The sequence below is a fragment of the Osmia lignaria genome, chromosome 8 (genome assembly GCF_051020975.1).
Source record: "Osmia lignaria lignaria isolate PbOS001 chromosome 8, iyOsmLign1, whole genome shotgun sequence".
NCBI lineage: Eukaryota > Metazoa > Arthropoda > Insecta > Hymenoptera > Megachilidae > Osmia > Osmia lignaria.
Genome location: NC_135039.1, coordinates 14,153,340 through 14,180,189, shown reverse-complemented (window position 1 = coordinate 14,180,189; position 26,850 = coordinate 14,153,340). Strand labels below are relative to the sequence as shown.

The window sequence follows — 26,850 nt, the reverse complement described above, 5'->3', positions numbered from 1 at the left end:
GTGCTCAGAAGTACTAACCTAACTCATTTCCCCTAGTTTTCTAGTAGTTTTTTCTGTTTTAACCTATAAAACTTCTTTTGAACTAAAAATATACATGAAATAATGCCAATAATCATTTTTATTCGTCATCGTGTGCTTAAAATTTAATATTAAAATAGTAATATGAGCTTGAGAAATAATCCTCGTCAATTTCGTTTGATTCTTATTGGTGGTCAGGGTGTTCAAGTTTCTCGAACATAATCGAGAACGTTGAACAGCGCTGAGAATAGAAGTCGAGAGAGTTTTAGAGTGGTGAACGACGGAAAGTAGGAGGATACACTTGTCCTCAATCCTTCTTCTTAAATGAAGATGGAGGACTCGTTTCCAGCCTGTTTATCCGCCTGGTATCACGCGTGAAACCACATGGAGCTGGTTTTCTTCTGCGTGTACCCTGAAGTGAAACCTCGTTTGTTATCTCCTCTTCCGGGACGGCTCGTTTAGTCGTCAAAGAAATAGAAATTATTGAAAGTAAGATTGAAAATTAAACCGCGCATTGAATTACAAAAATACCATCGGTAACAAAGTTATAAAATATTGTTGGGTGAAAATAACAGTTTATCGAGCTGCTAGGATTTCTTGTGAGACCAATAAAAGCTTGGAAATCGAGCGTCTTCGTGTACGCGATGATAAAAATCCAGGAATATCGATTTCAGTTGGCCTAGGCTTTCGCATTTTCAGCTCTACTTTTCCTCTTCTATTTATCCTATACCTAGCAGGGCGACTGAGAAATCAGAACAGCTTTCGTTCAAGGCCATTCGTCGTCGGATTCGAGTTCTTCAGCCTTTTCTAAAGACTTGGTCGCTGGAAATGAAAACGCCTTCAATTCAAAGGGAAACCCGATTTTTATCTATCATACTGCCTGAAAGATTTTCTATACGATTACGATATTGATTTTCATTTGGAAATTATTATTAAAAATGATATTTCCCACTTCTTAAGATTCAATTTTTTACTTAAATTGAAAGATTTAACGTAAACTAAATATAATAAAAATTGAATTTAAAAATAAAATTTGCAAAGAAATACAGAAAAATTTACAATTAGGTCAGAATTTTATTATAAACGTTTGTATTTTCTGTTTCAGGTAAGTCCATTTAAAATATTCTACGTGTGTGGTGAGTGACGAAACATCATCCCCGTGAGTAAAATGCCACAACTAATGTCTTACGTTTATAATATATCAATGTGGTTAAGCTGGATGACAGTTAAACGAATTTACAAAGGGTGAAAAGCCCTTCACATTCTAGGTTAATCCTTGCCCACTGAGAATTCCTGAAACTCGTTTCTCTTACGATACGTTCACGTGTCGTCGACTTGGAAAAATTCAATTTCCTTTTTACATCAACAGTTTGCTCGTTCTTTCATTAGTTTCACAATATTCACTTATTTCCTTTTAACGACGTTTGGTTTAGATAAAGTTCATTTCAGTATTCTTAATTAAATGATCATCGATAAAAAATGGTTAAAATTAAATAATAAATTGAATTTATTAAAAAATGTTAAAAATATGTAATAGTAAGTAGTATCAAGTAGTATAAAATTAATAGTCTCTGTCTTGTCAAAGTTGAAGCCCCATGGGTGCAAATTTTATTTTATATTTTTAATTGACTTCTTCCTAAGGAATTTGATAATTTTTAATTGGAATGATTTATATAATATTTTGGATAGCTTGCGAGAAATAAGTCGCCCGCTATACAGCATAGCGTTCCCGGAGGTCAAGAACACCCAGCGTGGTTTTATTAACTTCTTATTTATAGTCGTCGGGTGGCTCGTTGCTTTCGAGCCTCGTCTTTCACTGGTAAAGTGATAAGATAAAGAAGTCCTGGCACGAGATTCACGTTCCATCGAATTTTATTCGCGTCGTCGATCGAAATAACAAATGGCCTCGTGGTGATGCGAATTTCTTGCTGGGCAAGCGGGAAAATCGAATGATTTTTTTAAATTTAAAAATCGCCAGCACTTCAATATTTCTCTTGAATTTATCGTAGAAAACAGGAGGGTGAAATTTTTAGAAAATCAAATTTTGGAATCACAGAAATTTCAAAAAGCTGAAGTTCCATAAGTAAAATTAGAAATTTAGTAAATTAAATTTTGGGATTGAACAATTTTTAAATGAATAAAAATGGAAATTATGGTAAAATTTCGAGCTCACCCAGGTAGAATGAGGATTTTCAGAAAGGTTAATATAACAGAAGCCCAGTGGCTTACCCAAGTTTAATGCTAAATAGAATTCTGAGTCGAGCATTCCAAAGTACTTAATGCTTTAGAATACAAATTAAACGAGAATTTTTAAACAACCCAGTCGAATACCTGAAATTGAAAAAAAACACTTCGTTATAAACCAAATTAACTCGCTATTTGAAAATAAATAAAATTCATATAAAAATCGTGTATAAAGGATAATTGGCTGAGGTAGAAAAGAAAGGGACACTTATTCAAAATGTATCCAGTCTGTGGATGAAAACAGAGTGCAAGGCTACCAGGGAGAGGAGGTTCGTGGTCCTGAGGGATCGATACGAACCGTCGCCTACTACTGCACAGGGTTGCACGTTCACCCAATGGGCGAGAGCCCAGTTTCGTCGGTTGCAAGATCTACGGAATCCTGGGACACACGCCGGGTGGATGCAGGAAGCAGCTACCAGCTAATGAAACACGAGTTTCCGGGGGAAGACGTTGATCCCTGGTCTTGTAACGCTGTCGTTTTACCTTCCTAATAAAGAGCCCCTTATTATCTCAGCATTTGTCTTCTGAGATGCTTTGTAAAATCTATGGGGTGATTCATTATTTTGCTTTTAACCTGCCTCCTTGTAATTTGTACATGGAGATTATTTTGCTTTGCAAAGTCTACCAGACTTAACCTAATTTATTCTTTCTCATTTAATGCACATGGTTGAAAATTTGCAATATGTTAGGCTTCTTTTTAATTTGATGCACACCTATGAAAATTTGTATTTTAAGGGTATGTGATTTGTATTCTTTCACATTTCATATATAAAGTTGAAAATTAGTGTTTTGAGGCTTCCAAAGGTTAGATTTCAATTCAATTTATTGTGAGTAATCTAGAGGGTGACTGATTTTTCTCTGTCGATTTTATCGTTCCACACTTTATTACATCGTTTCTTCTTGCACCAAATAGCTTTTTACATCCTCGATTTTCTTCGCTCGTTGTAATTAAGATAATTTCGCAGTTTGTCGTGAAAAACTCGCGTCGGTGACTCGTCGTGGCGTTTGCAATGCAAAACCGAGTATCGTTGTTCAGTACCTATTCATTATCACCGATTTGCATCGATGAATGGCGAACTGCGTTGAAGAAATTGCGAGCCTTCCTGCAAGCAATTTTCACGCCGTGTTCGAAGAAAATCCGAGCGTTTAAAATAATAGCGATTGTACATTCCATCGATCATTCTAATTTCAATGTTCTTCGCTGGGGTACAATTATATCTTGCTGGACTAATTTTACCCAGGGTATAATTGGGCCATGACTCGACGCTCTATTCACGAGAGCAGACGGCTAATAACCTTCGAGTTATCGCACAGCAGGAAATAGTAGGCCGGGTCTAGGCCTAGGCCAAGTCGCACCCATTAACCCACACACACAGTCACGTACGTGATACACTGATGAGCTTTTGAGCTTTCGTCGTGCCACCCACGAACGAGACGAAACGAGAACTTGACCTATTAAAGCTCAACGATGAATCTTGGATACGGTAGCGCACGCGATCCCGTGATTCCAGGTGAGAATCGACACCGGTGCCAGCGATTTTATACAGGGTGTTAAAAAAAGGACATAAGAAAGGGAAGTTCATTAATTTTGCTTGGACATTGTAGATTGCAGGAAACAAGTTCCTTTTTGTATCTTATCATGATGCACTCCTTGTTTGGATGATTAGCAATTTTATACAGAGTGTTTAAAAAGAAAAGAATTTCCATAAATTCAATTCTTTGGAATTCATTTTTTGAATTAAATTTTTGTAGTTGAGAATAGTACTTGATTAAAAATTTAAATAGCTAGAAAAATGAAGTACCCTTCTGCGGGTAATTAAAAAAGTTATTTGAAAGGAATCAATCTATCTAAGATTAAACGTTTGGAATCTCAAGGGAAATTGAACGAATTCAATTTGCTTAATAACCTAAGAGGCAATTCATAGAGATGAAAAGTCCATCTTTTTCAATCAAGAAACTTCACTTACATTCATACCCTTATTTCCAACATTTCTGCAAACCGCTTTAAATTGTATCATTAAATTTATTAAATTGTTTCATTAAAAAATAATTAACTAGGAAATCTTCCGAGTGTTGCACAGAGTAATTATAATGAATTTCTGTTAAAAGAATTCTCGTTCCAAGAGAAAAACAGACCATTACAAGAATTAGTAGCAATCATGCTAGGATAGAAATGAATTATTTTAACACTATAAACAAATAATTTTAGAATTAAGTCTCCCTTCGTTAGAAGAAAATAAAAAATTTTTGTTGTGATACAAATAATTTTCAATTAGTAATCTTGTTATTTGTTTGTAGAAACCAATTATTATTGTCGAATGGTTATAAAGGTAACCGTGGTTTTCGAAAATAACCCAAACACTGCACTGTAGCATAAAGTGCAACTATTGATTGGGAATCAAAATGCAATTCGAGCCGGCCAAAATTTGATTGTGTACCACTGCGTGGTGGCGCTTTGACGACCGGTGATATCGACCGCCCCCGAAACCTGTCCTGGCCCCATCCCCTTCCCATCCCATCGAATAACTACATCCCCTTGCTCGGCCACCCACGATACTTGCACCCCAGCTCTTAAATCAAAAATTTCTTCTCTTCAGCACCATAATTCCTGAGTCAAACGACATTCAAAGTCAAGCAAAGATAAGACTACACATTCCTAAGTCGATTGCCAATATAAAAAAACAGCTACGAATAAAAAAGAATTAAAATAGAAGTAGGAAAATTTATTGACACAATGACTTAATCTGGACCTTTCATGATTAAGACCAGTAAATGTGCCATAAATTATGGAGGAAGGTACACTTCCAGATGAAAAATCCACAAATCCAGGAGCACCCTCCAAAGGGACATTCAAAGGGCGTCAGCCCGTGAATAACGCTTCGTATGCAGCCCGACTCGATTATGATTCTACAGGAGGGGGGAGCATAGTAGGCAAAATTTGCATAATAGCCCGAACCACCGAGAGTGCTTTCTCTCGTTGAACCTCGACCAGCCTGTGAACCATGGAAATTTTCGTGGCTGGACGGTCCCCGGTTCATTTCTTCAACCCCATTGCATTCGAATGCATCGTTGATAAGGGATGGCTGCTTCCTCAGCCGCGAAATCGGGGAGAATTCAGTCTATCTTGCAAAGTGGAATAAAAGAAACTATCTTTCTCGTTTCGATAACATTGACCCAATGTTTTATTCAATAAGTCAACCTTAACATCCAAAAGAACCCTCGCAAGATCAAGGCTACAGTGGAGAACTCTTTGTTTGATCGATGGACTTGATAAGATTAACGACTGAGAATGTTTTAACGTGGGACAACGATGACCCTTGTCAAAGTAAAATATAGTCTAAGAATATCAAAATCTTGAAACTGAAGAATTTCAAGATTCGAAGGAAGCCTAAGTTATATGCCACTGTACAATAGAAGGCATGGTGGGCTTTCGTAGAGCAAAGAAAGTCTCACCCTAGCAATAAAGGAATGAAGTCATCAGAGGGTTAAAAAATTGTCTGCACTAATTCCCCAACATCGTCCCAGTAACAGATTGTATCAAATAGAAGAAACAAATCGACCTACATGATCACTCGTCCCATCGCAGTACACTCTGCCTAGCAAGATGATAAAAAAACAAAAGAAGTCACGTTACATAGGAGTTGACCTCGTTACAGTCGGAAAATTGTCTCCTCGTCTTAAACCAAGTGGAAACTGTTCCAAACACGCGTGGACGCGAAGAGGAAACGCAAACCGCGCCGACCACTTCGCGACTGTTCGCGAACATTAAAATGCAAATGAAGGCCGGCCAGGTGGTACAGAAGGAAGGGCCAACGATGTTTGCTCGACGATTCGCTTCCACGAACGAGCCAAGCGACGCTAACACGACGAACAAATAGGAGAAGCGTGCAACCGAGGTATCGTAATGGCGGATCTATGACTCCTGGCCGGGTTGCGTTCTCCCAGGGGCTCCGCGAACCCGTGCCAACGCGCGAATAATTATGTGCGAATATTCGTATCGAGGGAACAAGAGGTCTCTGATGTTTGGTATCTTCGAGGTATTTCTGGAACGATCATGGTTTGATGCTTAGGGGATGCGTTTAAGTCTCTGATGGGAGCTTTGAGTGTCCACAGATGGGTGCATCCAAAATGCTTTCAGTGAAAGAGGAAGGATTTAGTGAGAAACTAAATTGAATTAATAGTCAGTTTTTAGGAAAATATTGTTTATTTATACAGGGTAATCAGTGTAGGATCATTTAATTTTAGGACCTGTTTAAAAATTTCCCTGATGCCCTTGCAAAATGCAAATGCACTTTTTTAAGGATAAATTTGCAATTTGTATTTAAAATTTAACTTATTTTGTATAACAAAGGTATGTTCTAAGAAATAGCAATTTTGTTTATGTAAAAATTGAAAAAGGTATATTGGAGTAGAAGTCAGTTATCGTCGCCGTAGTAGATTGAGACTGTATTGTGTCAGACAGGTTCATTCTTGATCTACTGATGGCGCCACCAGTCCAACTCGCGATTATCGACCTCAGTCGACTAAACACAAAGGAAAGAGACAGTAGGAGGGTGCATTTTGAAAACCGCGACATTTGGATCCACCTACGAATTCCGTTCTTTTTTTATAATAGCACTCTAATAATAGACTGTTTTAAAGTTATTGAATATCACGAGACACTTCGTGCGTTTTATACTTTTTCAACATTTCAACTTAGTAACTCGATATATACTTTCTTTATATAATTAATATATTTCTTAAGCAATTAGGAAATTAACCAACAATTCTGAGAATTCTTTTTTAAATATAATTGCTATTTATTACAGATCAAAAATTTATAGGTCTTTTGCAGAATTTTGAAATGTTTTTAGTAAATGTTTAATAATTCATCATTTTTCTGTCAAATGTGGAGTGTAATGCAGATTTTTTTATAAAATTGTCGGACTTACGAACTCATAGATCATGTGAAACGAAGCTTAATTTTAACTTTGTTGTCTGTTATTTTGAAAAGGGGTCAATCTTTAGCGAACATGTCCATGCATCTTGCGACTTCACAGCGACATTACAAAATTTCAGTCGCAAATTTTGTGACAAGGCTGTGCCCCACATACCATCATCCACCGGATTCCCAAGACTTCAATTTTTCGACCCGAATTGTTTTACATAAATCATAATTATGTATCAGATTTTGGAGGAATTTCCAAATTTTCTTTCAGTTTCCCAAAATTAATATTTCGACTGATATAAATTACTATTCTTGTTTATAAAATTGTATAATTTTTTTGCAAAAAATTTTGCAAAATTGAGAAACAGATGAATGTTTTCAAATGTTTAAAAATAAATTTAGATAGGAATACTTTACAACTGGACCCATACGGAGGAGTGAAATAGTCACGAAGAAAAAAAGTCGAAAGAATTCAATCCGAAAACAAAAATCCATTCGCGTTCCAGAACAACGAGACACATACCTCGATGGCTCCCGAGGAATGAAAACGATTTGTCAACTGGTTATGTTTAGACCGCCTTGATCGTCGAAAGGTCGCCTCGATTATTTATCGTAAACAAGAAAATTCTACTACGTCGCGACGTTCACGAATCGTGGGTGCCGAGGTGCGAAGGGGGTAGAATTATAATGGCCCGTATTTCGGGAGCGGCACGATTTTTCCCGCAATTCGCGCGAAAACTTGGCAACCACGTGGTACTGGCGTGATGCAACACGAGGTACGTGAATCATAAAGCTGTTATAATTTCGAAGCCTGGGACACCGGCCAAATAATGGCTACGTCACGTGTCATCACGTTGGCGTTGACATTATATGGCCGGAAGAGGACAACACCTGAGGGCTACCTCAAGACACATCCGGTTGGCTCGGATATTGGATCTGAATCGAAGGACTATGGCATTCGTTGAATTGTTATGAACAATTTGCCAGTTATTAAAGTTTACGACCAGGGAAAATCAGAACCGAAGAATTATGAGACTTAAGAACTAATTTATGCGAATGGGTCTATACAGGTCGTGTCAAAAAGAATGTACCATCATAAGGAATGGAAGTTCTCTGTGGCAGAGAATTCAAAATAGATTATTATGAAAATGATGGATGGTATAGACCAAGTTCTGAGTAATTGAACTCACGTGACTGAAATACCGAAACTTATAAATTTGCAAATTTGAGTAAAAGGATGATAGGGACAAGTGACATTGATAGAACTATTATGGAGAGTTTCAAATGAAATTGTAGCTTCTGAATTGAATCAGTTTGAAATCTATTTCTCCACCTGGAGTTCTGAACCGATGAGACCAATTTTGTTCCATCCACTTCCTTGAACTGATGAGACTGATTCGTTTCCGACTAAACGAAATGACTAAAAAACAAACGGAATGTTCTCAAAATTGACTAAATTTACTATTCTATGTAACAGGAATTTGTACAGATCAATGAAATGGCTGTAACCTGTTATTAGGCCTGAAATTGGCAAAACGTTCAGTTCGAAGTGGATCGTGACCCGATTCGAAGATCCTGGCGATCCTGGCACGCTGAAAAGATATTTCCACGAGGAAACAGGTCCTAGAGCCACTTGGACAAACAGTGTGTACGTGAGAAAAGCGACGCCGTTGAAAATAATCCGACTCGCTCTATAAATACAATACGGCATTCAGTCTTGTGCGGTTCGTCGCGAAGATCGGATGCTTATCTGACCCGTGCTCCTCGTCTTTATTTCCCGCCCGGTGATTCCTTACGCTGATAAGGCGGTCACGCTTGCCGGAAGACGAGAGCGCGTCTCTTACCAGGCTGTCAAAACACTCGACGCGAGGAAACATTGATCTCCAACTTGAAGACCTGATCATCAGGTGTATATATTCAGCTGATGAATCATTGAGCTGCTGCTGATGATGGATTAAGTTTCCAACACTGAGATAGTTACTCAAGATAGTGTTAAAGGATTATTGAGTGCTTGGAAAAGGATTTTAGATACGAGAAGTCTATGATACTAGGATTTGAGTTACTTGAGTCAGTTAAGTATTTAAATTAGGGAGATTGCAATTCGAAAATCGTTGGTTATAAGATATTCCACACTGGAAGATTGAGTACTTAATTTTATTGAGTACCGACTTAACAAGTATCGAGTACTAACTTAACGAGTGTTGAGTTAGCAAAAACTGTATTATATTACTAAAAGAGAGCTTCAAAGAAGCAGAGGGGACCGGTAACAAATTTTCAAAGTTTTCAAGATTCACTTTGAAGGAAAGTTTCTCACCAATTAACACGTCCTACTTGAAAAAGAACTTTTCACCCAACTCCAACTCCGTCTACTTGATCTTCATTATCGAAATTCGAACGAATCGAAGAGCAATCGAGCAAAAAGGCATCGTCGAAATTCATCAAACCCTGTTGGAGTAAGTCCGTTATTTCTGCCCCATGACGTTTCACCATGAAGCATACAGCCAGCGTATGACGAACGAGGCAATGGTCCAAGAAGCAAGGCCACTTTAACGGCAAGTTGGAAGATTTGTTGAGGACACGTGCTGTGACGATGGAGAGGCTCAGTGTCGCGGAAACATTGCGCCGGAAAGATAGGAGGAGGCGCAGGGGTTGGACAGTGGTGGTGGGTCATGAAGTACGGTGAGTGTAAATCAAGAAAGTTTTACAGAGATCAAGTCGATCTTTATCTAGAAGGGATGCTTTCAAGTAAATCAGTCATTTTTCCTTTCATTTTATGAGAGGGTGTAAAAGATGACAGGGATTGGTTTTTGTAATTGAAAATTGACGGCAGATTGAATTGAAAATATTTGATGTTGGAAAATTCGAAATTGAGAGCTTAAAGTTAGGAATTAGGAGTTTGGGATGAATTAAATTGGAATTTTGGAGACAGGAATGGGTAAATAGAAAATACTTGGAAGTTGTGAGTTACTCTTTGACTACTGAAACTTGAGAGTTAGTTAAATTAAAGGTACCTAAGGACTAGAAACTAGAAGATTAAAATTGGAAGCTGGGGATTAGTTGACCCAAAGTCTAAAAATTGAAACAAAAAAATGAAAATCAAGGAACAGTTATATTGGAAATAATTGAAGATTCATTTTTTCACTTGTACCTTAGAATTTGAGATCGAATAGGATGGTAACAATAAGTTGGAACGTCGGTAACATGGTTTCTGCGTACCTTCGCAGGTTGGTCAATTTTTGAGTTGGACAGCGCTGCCACCTTCGGCTACGTTTCGAAACCTCTTCGAATGATAGCAATCTCGTGGAGTAACATTTAGATCAATATCGCGGCTGATGAATCGCCATCTTTTGCCAAATATTTAGTTTAAAAAGTAACATGAAACGTTGCTATTACTACTGCTGATACTAGTATCGTTGCTGAGGTGACATCATTGGTACCAGTAATACTAGTAGTATAACTATTATTCCTGTTAGTACTACTAGTATCATTATCTTTATTAGCAGTGTCATTATCAGTGCTGCTACTTTTTCTGAAAGACACAACCATACCTGGAATTAGATACTAATTCGATAAAAATAAAAATCCTTACTACAAAAATTTTGCAATTGCCAAAAATCCACAAAGTAAACCGTAAAATAATTTTTGTATTATTATGCATATTGCTATCGTAATTTCAATGAATATTAATGATTATATTATGCAAACTTCTCATAGTTTGAATAGAAGCATTCGTTACAGCCCATTTTCAATTTTCCAACGAAACTCGTTTCAACAGCCTGCTTAACGAAATTAAGGCCTCATCGCAAGCATTTTATCACTCCAACCTCCCACAATAGTATTTCACGAAAATTTACAAGGACAGGCTGGATTTCAGGGGATTGTAAATTTTAGCGATGAATGTGGCCCCGGTACATTCCGAAATTTTCCAGTACGAATTAATGGAAACGTGGTCGTAGTCATTGTTCTCGTCACCAAAAATGCACACATTCCGATCATTTCGCAGAAACGATTATTTCCGGATACACAATAAAATTTGTGGTATTCAGTCAATAAGCCCGAATTTCAACATTTCTCAAAATTGATAAATGTATTTAGGTGATTAAATTATATTTTCCTTTATTAATCGCGAACGTACAAAGTAATGATTAATTAATTAATAATTAACAAAGTGATACACTTTGATTTTGATACCCTCTCGATATTTTTCTCTGAGGAAAAATTAATCAACCTTTCACCATGAAATTTTCCTTTATTTTTTGTTTAACAGTACATAATTTTTAATGGGATAATTCATGAGTAAAGTTTTAATGAGAAAAAACTGTTCGTACCTTTAGAATTCGTTCGTCGGATAATTAACGAGTTTCCTTATGTTAATGAAATGAAAGTGGATTAACCGAACATTGCAGGAAGAATGTCTTTTTCATCTTATCAATGATGTTGACTTTATATTTCCAGAAATGAATTCAAGTTTCACTGAATTACACGTGACGTGTACTCAAAGATGGGTTATTAAATTTTTTATCAGCTCTGAAAAGCTTTGTCGTACGTTTAATGAAACTTTTAACCATCAACCATCATTTCGAATTTTTTTCCAAGAATTGACGTCCTTGAGATTAAAAAAAAACAAAACGTCATTTTTACGTAATCGCGATAAGCAAGCTGTTGTAAACTCATTCAAGCTTGGTGAGATATTAATCTCATGACACTTGAGGCGATTGAGAAAGTTGTGCAACTTTTTGTTCGCAAGATAATCTACTTTACAGAAAAATTTGAATTAAGATTGGCAATGGTTAGCCTAGAGGAATTGGAATAAAAATTATTTAAAAATTTATAAACCCAATTAATTTTTTTTTTTTTAATTTTTGGAACTCACCCTAGGTCCTCAAACTTGGAATGAGATATCTAACATTATTTCCAATTTTTATTTCAAATATTCGAGTCGAATAAAACGAGACGGTTAAAATAACATTAATTTGCATATTCATATAGTGAAGAAATTGAGAGAGGCATTATTAAGCCCAACATTCTATGCATTGGTGATAGGATCGACGAAAAGAGAATAGAACGTGAGATAATAAAAAATTTGTAGAGGTTAAAAATGGAACGATTGAAAGTATAAAATTGCATAAAGAATAGAATGACGCAGTGTATGGTATTTCGTATATTCGTTCTATAATAATTGGCGGAATGAAATAGTTACGGTTTAACAAACTCTATTCTTAACAATATGGGAAGAGTGACTAAAAAAAGTAAGCGGAGAAAATAATATTTTGCGAATTTTTCGTATATTTTGTTTTAGTACAAATTTTTATATTCACTATAAATATCGTATTACAGTCAGGTACTTTTCCGTATTTCATTTTTACTCCTCGACTCGAGTTTCAAATACAGCAATATTTTCGCTGTCGAACATTTCGAAAAAAGGTTCACTTTTCCAAACAGAAAACATAAAAAATACTCTTGAAACGTACCTTTTCGTATTCAGCTACTCAAATCAATTTCCTCTGCGGTTTATTTAAAAATCGTTGCTCGAAAATGTAGAGGAAAAAATAGTACAAAATTCTGAATAACTGTGTGTTTAATTGATAAAGTTAACCTGATTGCATTTAAAAAAAGTGCCTAACCTAATTTCTAGAATCTAACCTCATTTCAGTTAAAAGAAGCTTTTGACTTAAGTTCTTGGACCTAACCTAACCTTATTTAAAAAGGGTTACCAGAATTTATAAAACTTAGCCTGACCATTCAAGACAGTTTACAGACAGAAATACAGAAAATAACCATAACCATTGTGAAGTATCTACAATCAGACCCCCATAGAATTAAGTGTGCTTCATTTCCACGGTGAAATGGTGGACGATAAAATCGTAAAAGAATGGCGGACAGGAATTAGAACGATTCTTATCCGAATCTCAGCCATTTTCGCGACAGTAGCATCGAGTTTCCGGCCAGATGGCGCGGATGAGCCTTATTCAAGGCTGACTGGTTCCTTTCAGAGTAAGCCTCCTCTGTGTGCTGCAATGTCAGTCGCACAGAGGGCAAGCACCCAGCGACTATATTAAGCTTGAAAGAGGGCTGGCTAGGTATAAGAAGGAAGCGTAACACGCTCGAAGTCACTCAAAAGGAAGAAAGGTCAAGCTGCATCGGACTCCGCCCTTTATTGTGTGCGAGGAAAGAAAAGGATGCCTCGTTACGAGACCGATCATTAGAGAAAATCGTGGCACGTTCGTCTTTCCGGGAAATCGAGTTAATTCTTGGCCAGTCTCGCTATTTAAGTTACGCTATACCCGAAAGATTGGCCTTGTTTCACGCGGATAATGACCGACAGTGAGAGGTTAAGCGAGATCGTTTAGACGATGAGGAAGTGGAGGATCTTAAGTCCTGTTACTTGGAACTTTATGGGAGACGAAGATACGGTGGAAGAAAAAATTTGTACTTTGTTTTTACGATGATGGCACCTAGCGATTACTCCTAAATTTTTTAACCTTCTCATGTAGAGTTAAGTAAGATATAAGGGTTCTTTCAATGAAAATGCACACTTTCAATGTCGTTATCATTAAGTTTTCACCTATTATAGAGGGTGTAAACTTTCATTCAACAGTTTTTGTTTAAATTCTTAAATTCATTGGTTACCAAATCTCACGAGGACCGACATAGAGGATAGAAATCTTTTATTCAGTAGCTGAAGTGGTCTACGAAATTGACTTCGTTGTATGGGTTATATATCATTCAGCAGCAACCTTTTAGTCATCAAATCTCAGGTAGAAACTTTTATCCAGAGGTTGATACGAGCTGAAAGTTGATAGTTTATTCAGCTGACTATGTTCTATCCTTATCATCAGTCGTTCAGTGAACGGATTTCCCTGGCTATGAGAACAAACATTCAAGGAGGCAAATTTCCACCTTGCAATCAGTCTTAGCTCGCAGTTCCTAACTTGCTTATTTGAATCTGAAATACCTACATCATTAAGGATGCTAGCTTTCACCCTACAGTTAGTCCTAGGGTATAATCCCAAATATCTTATTCTTCCAAAAAACTTATCCAGGGTCAAAATTATCGTTCATCATAGCTGCTTTGTCAAGTCCAAACCGTCGTTCGCTAGAGATCGAAAACTGCAGCGAAGCAAGTGCACCTACGATGCACATGTACAGTCGTTCCTAGTCTAGAGCAAGCGAGAGAAAGCGTGAAGGATAGAGAGAGCATGCTCGCAGCAGTGGGCGAGCACACGAGGGGCCTGGGGTCGTAGGAGGGCGGCTCGATTGGCGTTCTCTCAGTACGACAGCACACGCGACCTCGAACGGATCGCGACAGCTAATCCGTGACTCGTTCCGCGTGTCTTCGATCGTTCAGCTCTTTAAATCGTCGTCCTATCGCGAGAATGCCGCGTTTAAGTGTCATGTGCCCGGTGATCGTGGATTTTCATCGTCTTCAGCTTCTCGAACGCTCATCCCCGTCCTCGTGAGAGCTTCAAAGCACGTTGGAGGTGAGACTAAGCTACCGATGAGCTGGAGATTTCTTTAAACCGTGACATTTGCGTCAGATGAGTTCATTTTCGAAGTTCAAGGAGAATCGATGGGTATTTAGTGGTCAGTGGACCTCTGTTGTGAAAGTTTTGAAGGACTGGCTGGGGCTATGGGTTTGATGTGGCTTTTGGTTCAAGTTTGAACTTCGACTTTGTGGTTCCTTTTGTTTAGGTACATTGTTTCACCTGTTCGCAAGGTCCAGTGTTGTATCAGATGAGATGATTTCATTGGGGATGTAATCCATAACAGCTATGGCGAAATGGACATACGTTAATCCTATAATGGGGTCTTGAGATACCTTAATAGGAAAATTATAATTGAGTTTTAGAATGGTTTGCGGTAATAAAAATAATTGTTTTCATTATTAGAGGTATTAGAAGAACCATGTTTGTTCTGCAAATTGCAGTGGAAGTTATTCATTGAGTCATAATGAGCCAAGCAATTAGCATTGAAAGTTAAAGATTTCTTTCATTACAAAAGACAAAAAACTGCAATCAGAATTTAAATGCCGAAGTAGTTTCAGAGAACATAGATGGAAGGATAATGGATCGGGGAGAAGCAATATCTTTCTTGCAGCAGAAAGTAAATTCAGAATGGCAAAGAAATGTAGGAGTAGAGAGGAATGTTTGATAAAAGAAATGGAGCAATCAATCTTTTTCTAGATAAATAATTTTGCCAGTTAAAATTTATCTTGCAATAGAATTCAATGGTCTAAATAACGATAATGAAAGATTGGTTGGGAAGCCTTATTTCCAACAGAATAGAAATTGGCAATAGTGTTGAAGAATAGACGTGTTATTTGGAACACGAAGAACTCGATATTTTCGTCACTGATGAGGTAATCGAACAACTGATTGTCTTATTCTTCAATGAGAATTGTAATGTCCCATCTGATACATCCTTTGTTAGTTTTCTCACATAAAACAATATTGGTTAATAATAATGTAAGACAAGTTGAAAAGTACAGAACCGTTACACGTCGTTCGATGATCATCCTTATTATTAACTCACAAGAAAAGGAAAGGCTGCCTCGTGACACCTACAGATTTTCCTATTTTTACAGCTAGCACTCGAGTACCTTCCTCGAGTATCGGAACTCTAAAAGTGCAACACGAATGACGTTCCTCTGTCTTGCATCTCATTGTCGATTCCCTTTTTAAACGATGGACAATTATTTCAATCGCTAAAATTGAAATCAAAAGCCACTTAAATTTTATTGAACTTTGTCCTTCAAATATTCATTCAGAAATAATAAAAATCTGCAGCTTAATTAATTAAAATTAGAAAGCGACGACGCAAGTGCACGGTGAAAGAACTCTCTTCAAGTTACATTTAAACTTCACGAAAGTCAAACTGATGAACTTCATCGAGTAAAAATTCAGAAGAAAATTAATGCTTTCAAAACATGCCATAAATAAAAAAAATGCAGTAAAGTTGGTTACACAAAGGCAAAGTTTTATGTTATCTCGAAATGTGTATGGAAATATAAACAAAAACGTGAGTTTGTTTATGCATATATTATTATCTTGTATTATAAATTACGAATATCAATGAATATGAGGATAAAAACATGCTGAGTGTAATATTTCGAGGTAAAGAATAACAGGACAAAACTGGAATGTTCAAAGGGACACAGGTTTTCAACCAATTTATTTTCTCATGGTAGAAACATCAAAGACATTTCAAATTTACTAAATTTCCCAACTGAACTAATTACTTTCTTCTACAAAGTGGTGTATTCATAACGAGTTACTTAAATTAACAATATATACTTGAAATTGAATTGGATATTTTCAAAAATATTTATTATACACATTAGACATTCAGTTCTTATATAATTCCCTCGTTGGATTACTTAAATTTTTCACGTTTAATACGCAATTCTACTTCTGACATCATTTAATTTTACCCCATGAAATTTTCAATCTTCTAGGGCATTAGAACTATAGCTTGGCCCACTTACATAGTATATGTCGTAGTTTGTGTTAAGGTATAGGCGCCATAACCATACAGGGAGGTCGTAACAGTTTTTATAAGGTAGAGTACAGTGCCAAGATGCTAGGCTTCCTTAGGGAATAAGACGATTAAAGGATAAAAAGTTTCACCATTGAAACGTCCCAGTAGTGGCTAGCTACACCAGTGGAAGATCCATTGTATTAGGAGGTCCGCACCTTTGAATGGTTTCCATAGTGGAAGACCTCCATAATCAGAGGCAGAATGGTGGAAGGCTTCACTGAAGGGCCACTTGAGTGGAAGGCCCTATTAGTAAAAGGTCCCTTCCACTGTAGGGTCCCTATCATTGGTAGGCCCCCATAGTGGGAGACAAAGTGGTGGAAGGCTCCACCACTGAAGGGCCTCATCAGTGAAAGGTTCCACCATTGGAAGGCCCTACTAGTAGAAGGTCCCACCAGTGAAAGGTTCACCAATATAGAGTCTCCATACTAGAGAGCCCCACCACTGGAGTATCCCCACCTCTGGATAATCCACATTACTAAAAGGTTATGACCTCGCTATATCGTAGTAGCGACTATACCATTGAGTCGCTAGTAGTTATATCACTACCTTGTACCACTTACCCAAAGTCTTTACGAGGGTTTTAAATAACAAAATATTGCCAACAAGTTATTCTACAATAATTTTCTTATCTATATATAAACGAATATTGACCAGAATCGAAGTTGATCAGTTTGACTTATCAAGAGGAAAATTTAATCGTAAACGACCCATTTGGAGTACCTGCGGTTACCATGTCGTGTCGGTCAGCTGTTGGGAAGGTTAAGAGCTCTTCTAGAGTCTCTTACACTCGATCATCATAACCGTTGAGGATGGATCGATTCTGAGAAATAGCACGCGTTGCTTTGTCGCGTCAAACAAATCGCGACGAGTCATCGATTCCGACGCGAGCATTAGGCTTCTCGGTATATCGATTGAAAGAATTTATGAGTGTTTGCTCAGCCTCGAAATAACGTGTTCACCAGGAGGGAATATTTTCGGTATTGTTTGAGGGAAGCGCGGAAGTCGAGCTCGGATAGTGGCTCCGGGCTATTTCTGAACCTCCGAGGCGTTGTTTGACTTAGCGTTTCGGAAATTTATACTGTTGAGTTGTTGAAGCTTTGGATATACAGGGCATTAAGTAGAGCATTGGGAACATAAATTTCGATTCGCTTCTTCTGATTTATGATACCATTGATACTTGAGTGTTTAGTTCGAGATACTAGCTAAATATACTTATGTAGATTGAGTTAGTACTTAAGAATTTTTATCATTGAGTCATTCAGACTTTGGACACTTAACTACTTAAGTGGGTTCTTACTGTGATTCATCATTTGAATGATACTTGTTAATTGAGTACGTAGTTGAGTTAACTTAACACTTAAGTATTTACACAAAGAAACACCTATCGTATGTAACTGCCAAGAATAAAAGATAGTATTATCTTTGAATAAGGAAAATCGGTAAGAATATCATGTCTGCTAGAAAATCTCCGATTGAAAGGTTCGTTCCTTTCTTTTCTCTATCGAATTCGTAGCAAACAAGCTCAAAGCTGAAATTCGAAACAAAACAACATGCTTTATGGAGACAGAAACCAGCTGTGCAAACAGGATACACGATAAGAAACCGAAGGAAATGGTTTCTTTGACGATGTTACCAGTTTCCAGAGTCTTGGTTTCTTCTGTGATTTCATATCTGAAGCGCAGATAGCGAAGCTTTATTATAAAATGAATTCTGACGGGATACTGCAATTTCTGGAAGTACCTTTCCCTTTTATTGTATAGAATATCATAAAAGGATAAAGGAATCGGATATGGTTAAGGAAACGTAGAAATAGGATTGTCAAAGCTTTAAACGTTTTGATTTAAATATATTTACATGGTTCTTTAAATTTATTGCTACAACGTTGTGGAATCTTGAAGTTAGTTCAAATATGTGCTGGTTTAAAATTAACCTAACGAGATCCCATGTTTCTTCGTCCATGTCCACCAAATGTGTAACAGGTGCTTCGAAATTCCATCGGCCACAAACACACTACTCTCTGATACACTCTCGAATGTTTAATCAAGCATCGCAGAGTTCACTGTCTCGACAAGTTGGCAAGACAACCGCAGAATTAGCGAAAATCGCGATGGAGAATCGCGAGTCTTGCCAAGTTTCCCATCTCTTCCGTGATTCAATCGGGAATGCGGCTAAATGTCTGTCAGTATGTTACCATTGGTCTAAACATTGTTTTTAATAAACGTTTAAATGCATTAAGATTAAAGTGTTTTGAATCGCTATTTGAAATTCAGGTTAGGTTATGATATTTTGAGGTTATGTGTTATAACCTTTAAAGGTGAGAAACGAAAAGAAAAGATATTATTAAATTATTGGAAAATAAAGTTAATAATCTGGACAATTTATTATTTGTTAGGAAATTTGTTATTAAGTTAGGTTAAGCTTCATTTTCGAATATCAGTGTCTGAACTCCCTCGACGAATTCATTAGATCATAACTCTCGAAATTCTCATCCAACTAGTTAAAATGGCCACTAGAAGGCTTGCTAATGGCTTGTTCCCGACTGCCATTATTCAGTTACGTTGAAAGGTAATTAACTTCACCGAGAACCTTCCTGTTACCTAGGCCTACGGAGCAAAGTAGATTCTTCAGTTAAAAGTTGTAGATTACCACGTATCCCGTGAAATTTGTTTCACACAAAATGGTGGAAGAAACGATTGAAACACTTTTGCCAGTTGGCCGAAACTTTTTAAAAAACATGGACGTAAGCCAGAGGCCGTCAAACCGGAGAAATAATTAATCGACCTTGGACGAATCTTGCAGTTTCGCTACGCCATTTTGAGTGGCTCTGACACTTTTTCGAGGTAGAAAATGTTGCAAAATGGTCGACAGCTTGAAATAATTCGAGAACGGTGCTGTGGAGTTTTTGGTTTTTGCTTGATTTTCCTTTTCATCTTTGTTTATAAATCTAGGGCAGCTGTCTGGAACACTTGTGTAGCAAGTTGAAAATCAATTTTTATTTAATAAATAGAAAATAATCCACTTAGAATAACGTTAACAGCAACATGGTGGTTTATTAACTTTGAACACATTTTTCAAGATAAATATTCATAAAAATTAATCGCGCTTGTCACTGTTATTACAGGGAAAGTTATTACATGAAAAGATTACATCGTTTCATTCATAAAACACAAAATAATCTGACATAAACGAAAAGGTCGCTGCGAGGCAAATTCACATGCATGCATAGAGATTATCTGGCCATTTTGTATATCTAGTCAAATAATAAAGGAAACTTATTTCCTCTACCATTAGTATAGTATATTTAATCTTCTTTACCAAACGAGAGTAAAGGATAATGCAATTTCACTGCGAGAATAGACAAAATAATGGAAAAGAAATGTCAGGAATCGAGGGCAAGACAAATACATTTTATCAAAAAACATTACCAATCGATTTAAGCTTAAAGTTCATCTCCAGTGCACAAAGCAGTCTAACTTTCTCAAATATAGCTCAAATTTCAATATATGAAACATTACGAATGAAACTTCTGTTCTCATTAAAAGGGAAGTAAAAAGTTAACAAGCTGTCTGTTTTATACAATTTCTTCTAATTCAATCCGGCAACCTTGTCTCCAATTAAACCATAAAAAAAACTTGAAAATAAATTAAAAAACGTTGCACCAAGTTTCGCAGGCTCGAGTAGGTATTCTTGTTAATAAAAGAAATTCTCTTGAAGAGTTTCATTGTGATTCTATTCGCGCTGAGAAACGTGTCCCATTGTGATTTAAAAATCAAAGATCTACGAAGGGTGGATTCTTTCAAGCACGTCGAACGAATTTCACATAGAAACGTAATTTAGTTCCGCCAGAACACGCGTGTTCACTTTTAATCCACTTAATCGATGGAGCACGTTAAGCTTTCCTTCGTTTTTCCTTTTTTCCACGTTTTCAATCGGCCGGGCAGGCGATTTAAACGTCGTTTGGATCGTTGAAAATGGGCTTTTTATACCTTTTCGGTTTCTATCCAACACACCGCAGCTGATTCCGACAAATTTCTTTTGTGTATCGCTGTTCTTTTCGTGGTTAAAGGGTTTGATAGGATCCTTTTATAAAAAGAAATGCCATAGGCAATATCGTGGGATATGAAGGAACTAAGGTAGCGTAGACTACGAAATGGTAAACAAACTTTTAATATCCGGTCTCGGTAGTGTCACCTTATTTTTCGTGAATTTTATTAAAAAATTAACATGCGAAATAAATTTGCATTCATTTGACGTAACACGCGTCAGTTCTTGACAAAGTCGTTGGCCAACTTACGCGGAAAGCACAAGACAGACACAGACGTTCTGCATAATTTAAAGCGGCGAAGCCTCGGTATGTTTTGCCTAGAGCGGTGCCATTGTTCTCTTTTCATTCGTTCGTCTGTCGTTTCTCTTCTGTTTACTCTCGTTTCGCGAGCGTCGTTAGAAGCGAAAAAACGAACTTGGCAAAAAATTTGAAACGTAGAAAACTGAGTTCCCAAGGAGATAAGGGGACGTCGTAGCAGCGTTGAATTAATTCAAACAAGTCTACTGCGGGGATCACAAGACGGTACCAGGAAATCTCGAGATTACGGGTCATAAATTTCACGTCCTCCTCGGTGGAGAATAGAAATTCACTTCGAACACGTTTTCGGATTGATTAATCGTCGTTTAAAGCGTCGATGAAACAGCAGCGGGATTATTCGTTGGGATAGGTCGTCTTCATATCAGGGATTTTCGATAAAACTGATGTATCATGTGGATCAGGAGAAATTAGAACGGGTTTAAGCCAGTTTTTATTTAAGAAAAAACGCTTCCTGTAAAAGTTGTCATTACTCGAGTCGAAAAACGCATAGAAATCTCCCATTAATAAGCGAAACGAGCAGCTTGAGTTCAATCTCCAGAAAGAGCACCTTCGGGAGCGGAGAACGTTTCCGGTAGAAATGAATTTTTCTCCGGTGGGAATATTCGACTGAAAAGTTTGCCGAGGTAAAGTGGTCGCGATTGGAAATTATTGTTTCCTTGCACGATTTCTGGATAATTTCATTCGAAGGAACGTTCTATTAAGGTTGAACGAGATTTTCATTTGATTATGAAACACAGTTCCATGTTCTTTCTTTGCTACGCTTTAAGAATATAAATAGAAAGAAATTCTAACCTAACATAACCTAATCAAGATTTTATATATACTATATTTATATAAAAGGTTATGTAAGCAGTCCAAGTATCCAATTTCTGGACTTAACCTAACTTTTAATTACCAATCCAAACCTAACCTCAATTATTCAAAGTTCCTGCAAATAAGCTACGGTGTTTATAGAAATTTTCCAATATATACTGCATCAAAGTTTGCTCAACACCCATTAATTTCTATACAGATTTCAAAAATTCTAATTAAATCGACCTTTGAACGAGGAATTGCTATCTACGTGAAACATGGAACGAGAAAGTTGACCAGTGCGTCGATAATTGAATTGTGTCACCGTGGTTGACCTAACCTTTCCCCAATGAGTGGAAACGGTAAATAGCAGCAGGACGAACAGGGTCGACTTCCATTGGCCATCAGGGAGTTGTGTATGAATTTCAAATTCCAACCCCATGTTCATCTGTTTCCTGTTTCCTGGCACTTCCAACGACTTCCTTATATACGATTCACCAAATTTATCTTATGGTTCTGAATAGATTCTGGTTGTTTATTAAGTGTTCAAAAGAGTAATTGATCTCATTACTTTTCTTTGAAACAAATTAATTTTTAATTAATTGTTGGTGAAATTAAGGCGTTGCTAATTATAAGAGGCAAATTTAGTGTTGAATGGTTCTCTGAGAAGCTTGAGAACCGTGAACTTGTAAGAAGCATAATTACAGCATGCTAGATGCTCTCGACGCAAAGTTTACCGAAACCAAACTTACCGAGACAGCTTTCCTGGCAATTTAAAGTTTAATATCACGAAAGGTTGCAATTAATTACTATACAGCTCGAGGCTAGTCTGTATCCTTGATTGGACCTTCCAAGTCGTGTAAACTAGCAAAATTCAATGTTTATTTAAACGTTTCAATTGAATATGAAAATTCGTCACACTAGAATTGAATTTGGAGCGATGGAAATGAATGTTTTGATATCAAACATTTGCAATAATGGAATATTTATAAATGTCTCCTCTAGCAAACGTTTTATCAATGAAGAATGCACTATAAAAACTGAAACCTAAAACGATTCACCTCTTCTCAAAGCTTTCGTTGCGTTTCAAATTTCCTCTTTTGGTTAAAATACGATGGTTCGAAAAGGAATCGTATAAAGCTGGAAACTAGATATCGAAATTTGAGAAAGGATAGATCCTCTTAGCGATTTTTTGCTGGAGTTGTTCAAGTTTCATGGATTCACTGTGCTTCAAGCAATTCTGAATAATTGGTTTCAACGTATTGGTTTCAAGTATCAGCACCACATAGACAATATTAATATTGATACTAATGCTAATGAAAGTACCAGTATTAGCACTAGTATCAGCACTAAGGTCAAGTAACTAAGTACCTAGTATTAGTAGCCGTATCGGTACCAATATTAAGTATCAGGTACTTGGGATCAGTATCAGTATCAATGCCAATATTAAGTATAAAATACCAACCACCAAATATCAAATATCAAGTCCCAATGCCAAATATCAGATACTAAATGCCAATGCCAATGCTAATATCAAATGCCAATACTAAAACAGCGTGATTTCTGTGAAAACCTTATTCGAAGTTTGAAAAGCAGCGTGCAAACGATGAAACGTGTATGATTAAGCCATGCAGCAAACAGATTTCCGAAGGTTTGATCGATCTATGCAGCTGTTTGCAGTCACATAGGCATCGTCGCGTGTTATCGCGACGATTCCAGTTGGCGAAGCGAGCACCCATGTCGATTGACCTAGAACTTTGGTAAATCTGGGTGAACCAGTTGCCGTTCTGGCCTGGCCTATTCTATGAAACCTCTAAATCATCCGGAAACGGCTTCTAGCAAAGAAGCTTCGCGTGGGAAACAGGCCTTTAACGATAAAGGTCGTGCTAACTGGAACCATTTACGCGAGGATGCTTTAGAATTTTCGAGCCCTGCTAAACTAATCCAATTTTCTTGATTCGAGGCTTCTTTAATCGACATCTCTTGCGGCTGGATCGGAATTCCTCAAGTACTCAATCCAATTACGTGTTTTGAGTTCAATTTTAGATTCCTGATTGAAATTCAGTTAAGTTAAGTTTGGACAAGATTTTTAAGTTAAAAATGGAGAGAAATTCTCATCAGAAGATAAATATTGTTATGTAGTTCCTTATTCAAGTTTTAGATTAGATTGGATGGTGTAATAAGTTTGTCATCATCCTCATGAGTTAGATTAAATTAATACATCTAACTGAATTGATTCACTATACAAGTAGAAAAATGATCTTAATTAAACAGTTCTTCCATTATACTTATCACATCATACCATTGTTTATTGTTATTAAATGTTCTATTAATGATGCTCTGTAATCCAAGAAGCAATTTCGTTCAAGTAAGATACAGCAGAAGCAATAAAACGTATCAGTGAAACGGTGAATTGCCACCATAATGCCTATCATACTATATCGATCTTCCGATTTCTCGTGATACGAGGAAGAATAACCATCGAACGCCGTAAATGACCGTCGTAAATCAAAGCGATATAGCAAAAGAGCAGTATTTTGCGAAGATCCTACGGCCGCTCCTCTGCTGTTGAGACACGGTGCGATAAATCGTGCTGCTGCTAAACGACAGTCGTGGGCGTTTTCTTGCTTCTTAAAGCGTTAAATCAGTAAAGGTCGCTGAAGAAAGAATTTTAGCGGGACTTTTGGCATATCTTCCTGGCTGACCACAGTCAACCTAACCTAACCTATCCACTATTTATACGGTTTTCATTTATAGTCCGAAAATTTGATCAGCTTCCTTGATATTCCTTCTTTAATTTCAAGATTATGCCTCATTGATAAATCGAGTGATAGAGTTACAGCCAAAATTTGTATTTTATAGTCTAATAATAAATATTTGATGTAGTATACGTGGAGGTGACGTTTAAATAGGGTCAGGTCAGAGTTAGGATATGATAATTCAGAGATTATGGCAGTACCATAGCATCCAAGAGAAATTAGGGAACTTGGAATTTGAGAAAATTACATATTCTCTCAGTGGATCAAATTCACTAAGGGTTACTGGGTTAAGTCTGGGTTAGATTAAATCTAGAAATTCATTATTTTCTTTCAGAAGAATGAAAAACATTTGTCATTATGGAATTATCAAGCACATAAATTACTCACAGTGCTTTCTTTAAGAGAAAAGAAAACATTTATTATTTTTCAAACTCACAGAAACTGATGTCCTCAGAATGAAATGAATCTTGTTTTTACAAGACACATTTCCAAATAGAATGAAACTCTAGTCGACAGTCTCGTTGTTTTGCTTAACTTATAATTCTCATGAAATACGGTTTAAATGAATTGTGTAAAGTTTTGAAACATAATACAGAATGGTTTTAAAATTAAATTTGACTGTCTGTTTTACATTTAAAAAAATTCATAATTTTCTTTAGTCACTGATTTAATTATAAAAAAGAAAATATATGTTAAATCAAAGTTCGCAGTTTTATACTTTAAACAAGCAGTCAAGATAAATAAATACTCTAACACCTAAATTGTTTGGTACACAGAGTTTGCGATAAGTAGGCAGCTTAAAACGAGGACCAAAAGTCTGAACAGTGGATAAGTTTCACTCTTAAAGCAAAAGGCAGTTTATTGCTCTTCACCGCCCACGTTCGATCGTTTGCTTCGTAGATGATCTTCGAACGACTGTATTTCCTCGGAAATATAAATGAAAGGATGATGAACAAGCGTCCCGAGGAATATTCACGCTTGGACGACATCGAGTCTCAGCAAATTACGAGGGTATATTTAAAATAGAACCGAGCACTCTGGCGCCAATTATAAACGAGCCGTTCGACAATAAACGAAATCCAGATGCACCTAATTCTCTCTACATATTAATCTGGCTCGCTCATTACTGCTCCTCCGTTTTTAATAATTGCAAAAAATAGGAGAAGAATTTAATTATAGTGAGAATGATCCTGTTCAAAACAAGGGCAGCCCATGAAAAAGAAAATAATAATTCACAGAGCCAAAAATGGGTTGAAGTTCATTGAGCAAATACAACAGACTTCAGAAAGAACTATAAACATAAAGAACTTATGGTGCGCCTTATTAGTCTTGCGACAGTGCGAAGGACTTAAAAAAAGAATGGTATGCATCAGGCTCGGGACAGAAGGCAGAGCAGTTGAAGAAAACAGATTTAGAAGCGCAGTCGAGGGAGGTCGCCTCCCATGGAGGCATATCCCATAATACAGCGACGCTGTTGGTCCTCTTCAAAATTAGACGGCAATTTGGGCTCGAAGCGAGAAGCATCCGACCGTATGGACGTCGACGCGTCCATTGTTTTCATTGTTCATGAATGGTGCATTGTCTAGACACGTTTGAATCTCACGTCGACCTGCAGAATTAATCGCGTCAATCTAATTTGCCACGGATAATTTGTCCCTGCACGCTACCTTGTGTTGCGGTACACAAGATACTGAGGACGGTGATGATTTTGGTGGTGTTGGTCCTTATCTTCCATTAACTTGATTATAATTTCTATCACTGTCATTTTAATCTGCGTTTAGTATCGTATGGGATGGTGTTAGGTTAGGTTCTAAACAATAGAGTCCAACTTAGGGTTTAGCACATTATATTTCTAAAACAATTTATCGATCAGTTTGTCCTATATATATTGTTTTTAATAAAGAAATAAGAGAATTCAGAACAGACTTCAACATTAGAAAATCGTGTTTTCTAGAAAATCTAATTTCACTTGAGAGGTATCAACAGTCGACCGAAACCGTGTTACGTCGATCGTTTAAAATCGGCTAAATCGTAATTTCGAGATCGAAGCTTGACAGATTGAAGCTTGAAAGTCGATCGCGTGCAAATCGAAAGCTTGAAAATTTCAGCGAAGCTTCAAAGAAGCTTAAACCATTGCTATCGAAAGTTCCATTTTCCAAATTTTTTTTTCTCTGAAACGATTGCAAGCTATTTGTCGAAACGAAAAGAAA

General features: G+C 36.9%; 1 protein-coding gene across 9 annotated transcripts in view; it reads left to right on the top strand.

Annotated features, from left to right (window-relative positions):
• dnc (phosphodiesterase dunce) overlaps positions 1-26,850 on the top strand; it is a 194,457-nt gene that overhangs the window by 84,186 nt on the left and 83,421 nt on the right. For 4 of the 9 annotated variants that reach the window (XM_034329018.2, XM_034329019.2, XM_034329017.2 and 1 more), the window contains exon 1: positions 14,459-14,670. The exons of 4 other annotated variants lie outside the window; for them this stretch is intronic. Coding sequence is in view for 1 of the 5 variants with exons in the window: in XM_034329023.2 (XP_034184914.1) it covers positions 9,780-9,868 (89 nt within the window). In the remaining 4 variants the exon portion in view is untranslated. Of the gene's footprint in view, positions 1-8,899; positions 9,869-14,458; positions 14,671-26,850 lie in introns of those variants that run through there. One more of the 9 variants, XM_034329023.2, reaches the window with a different exon arrangement.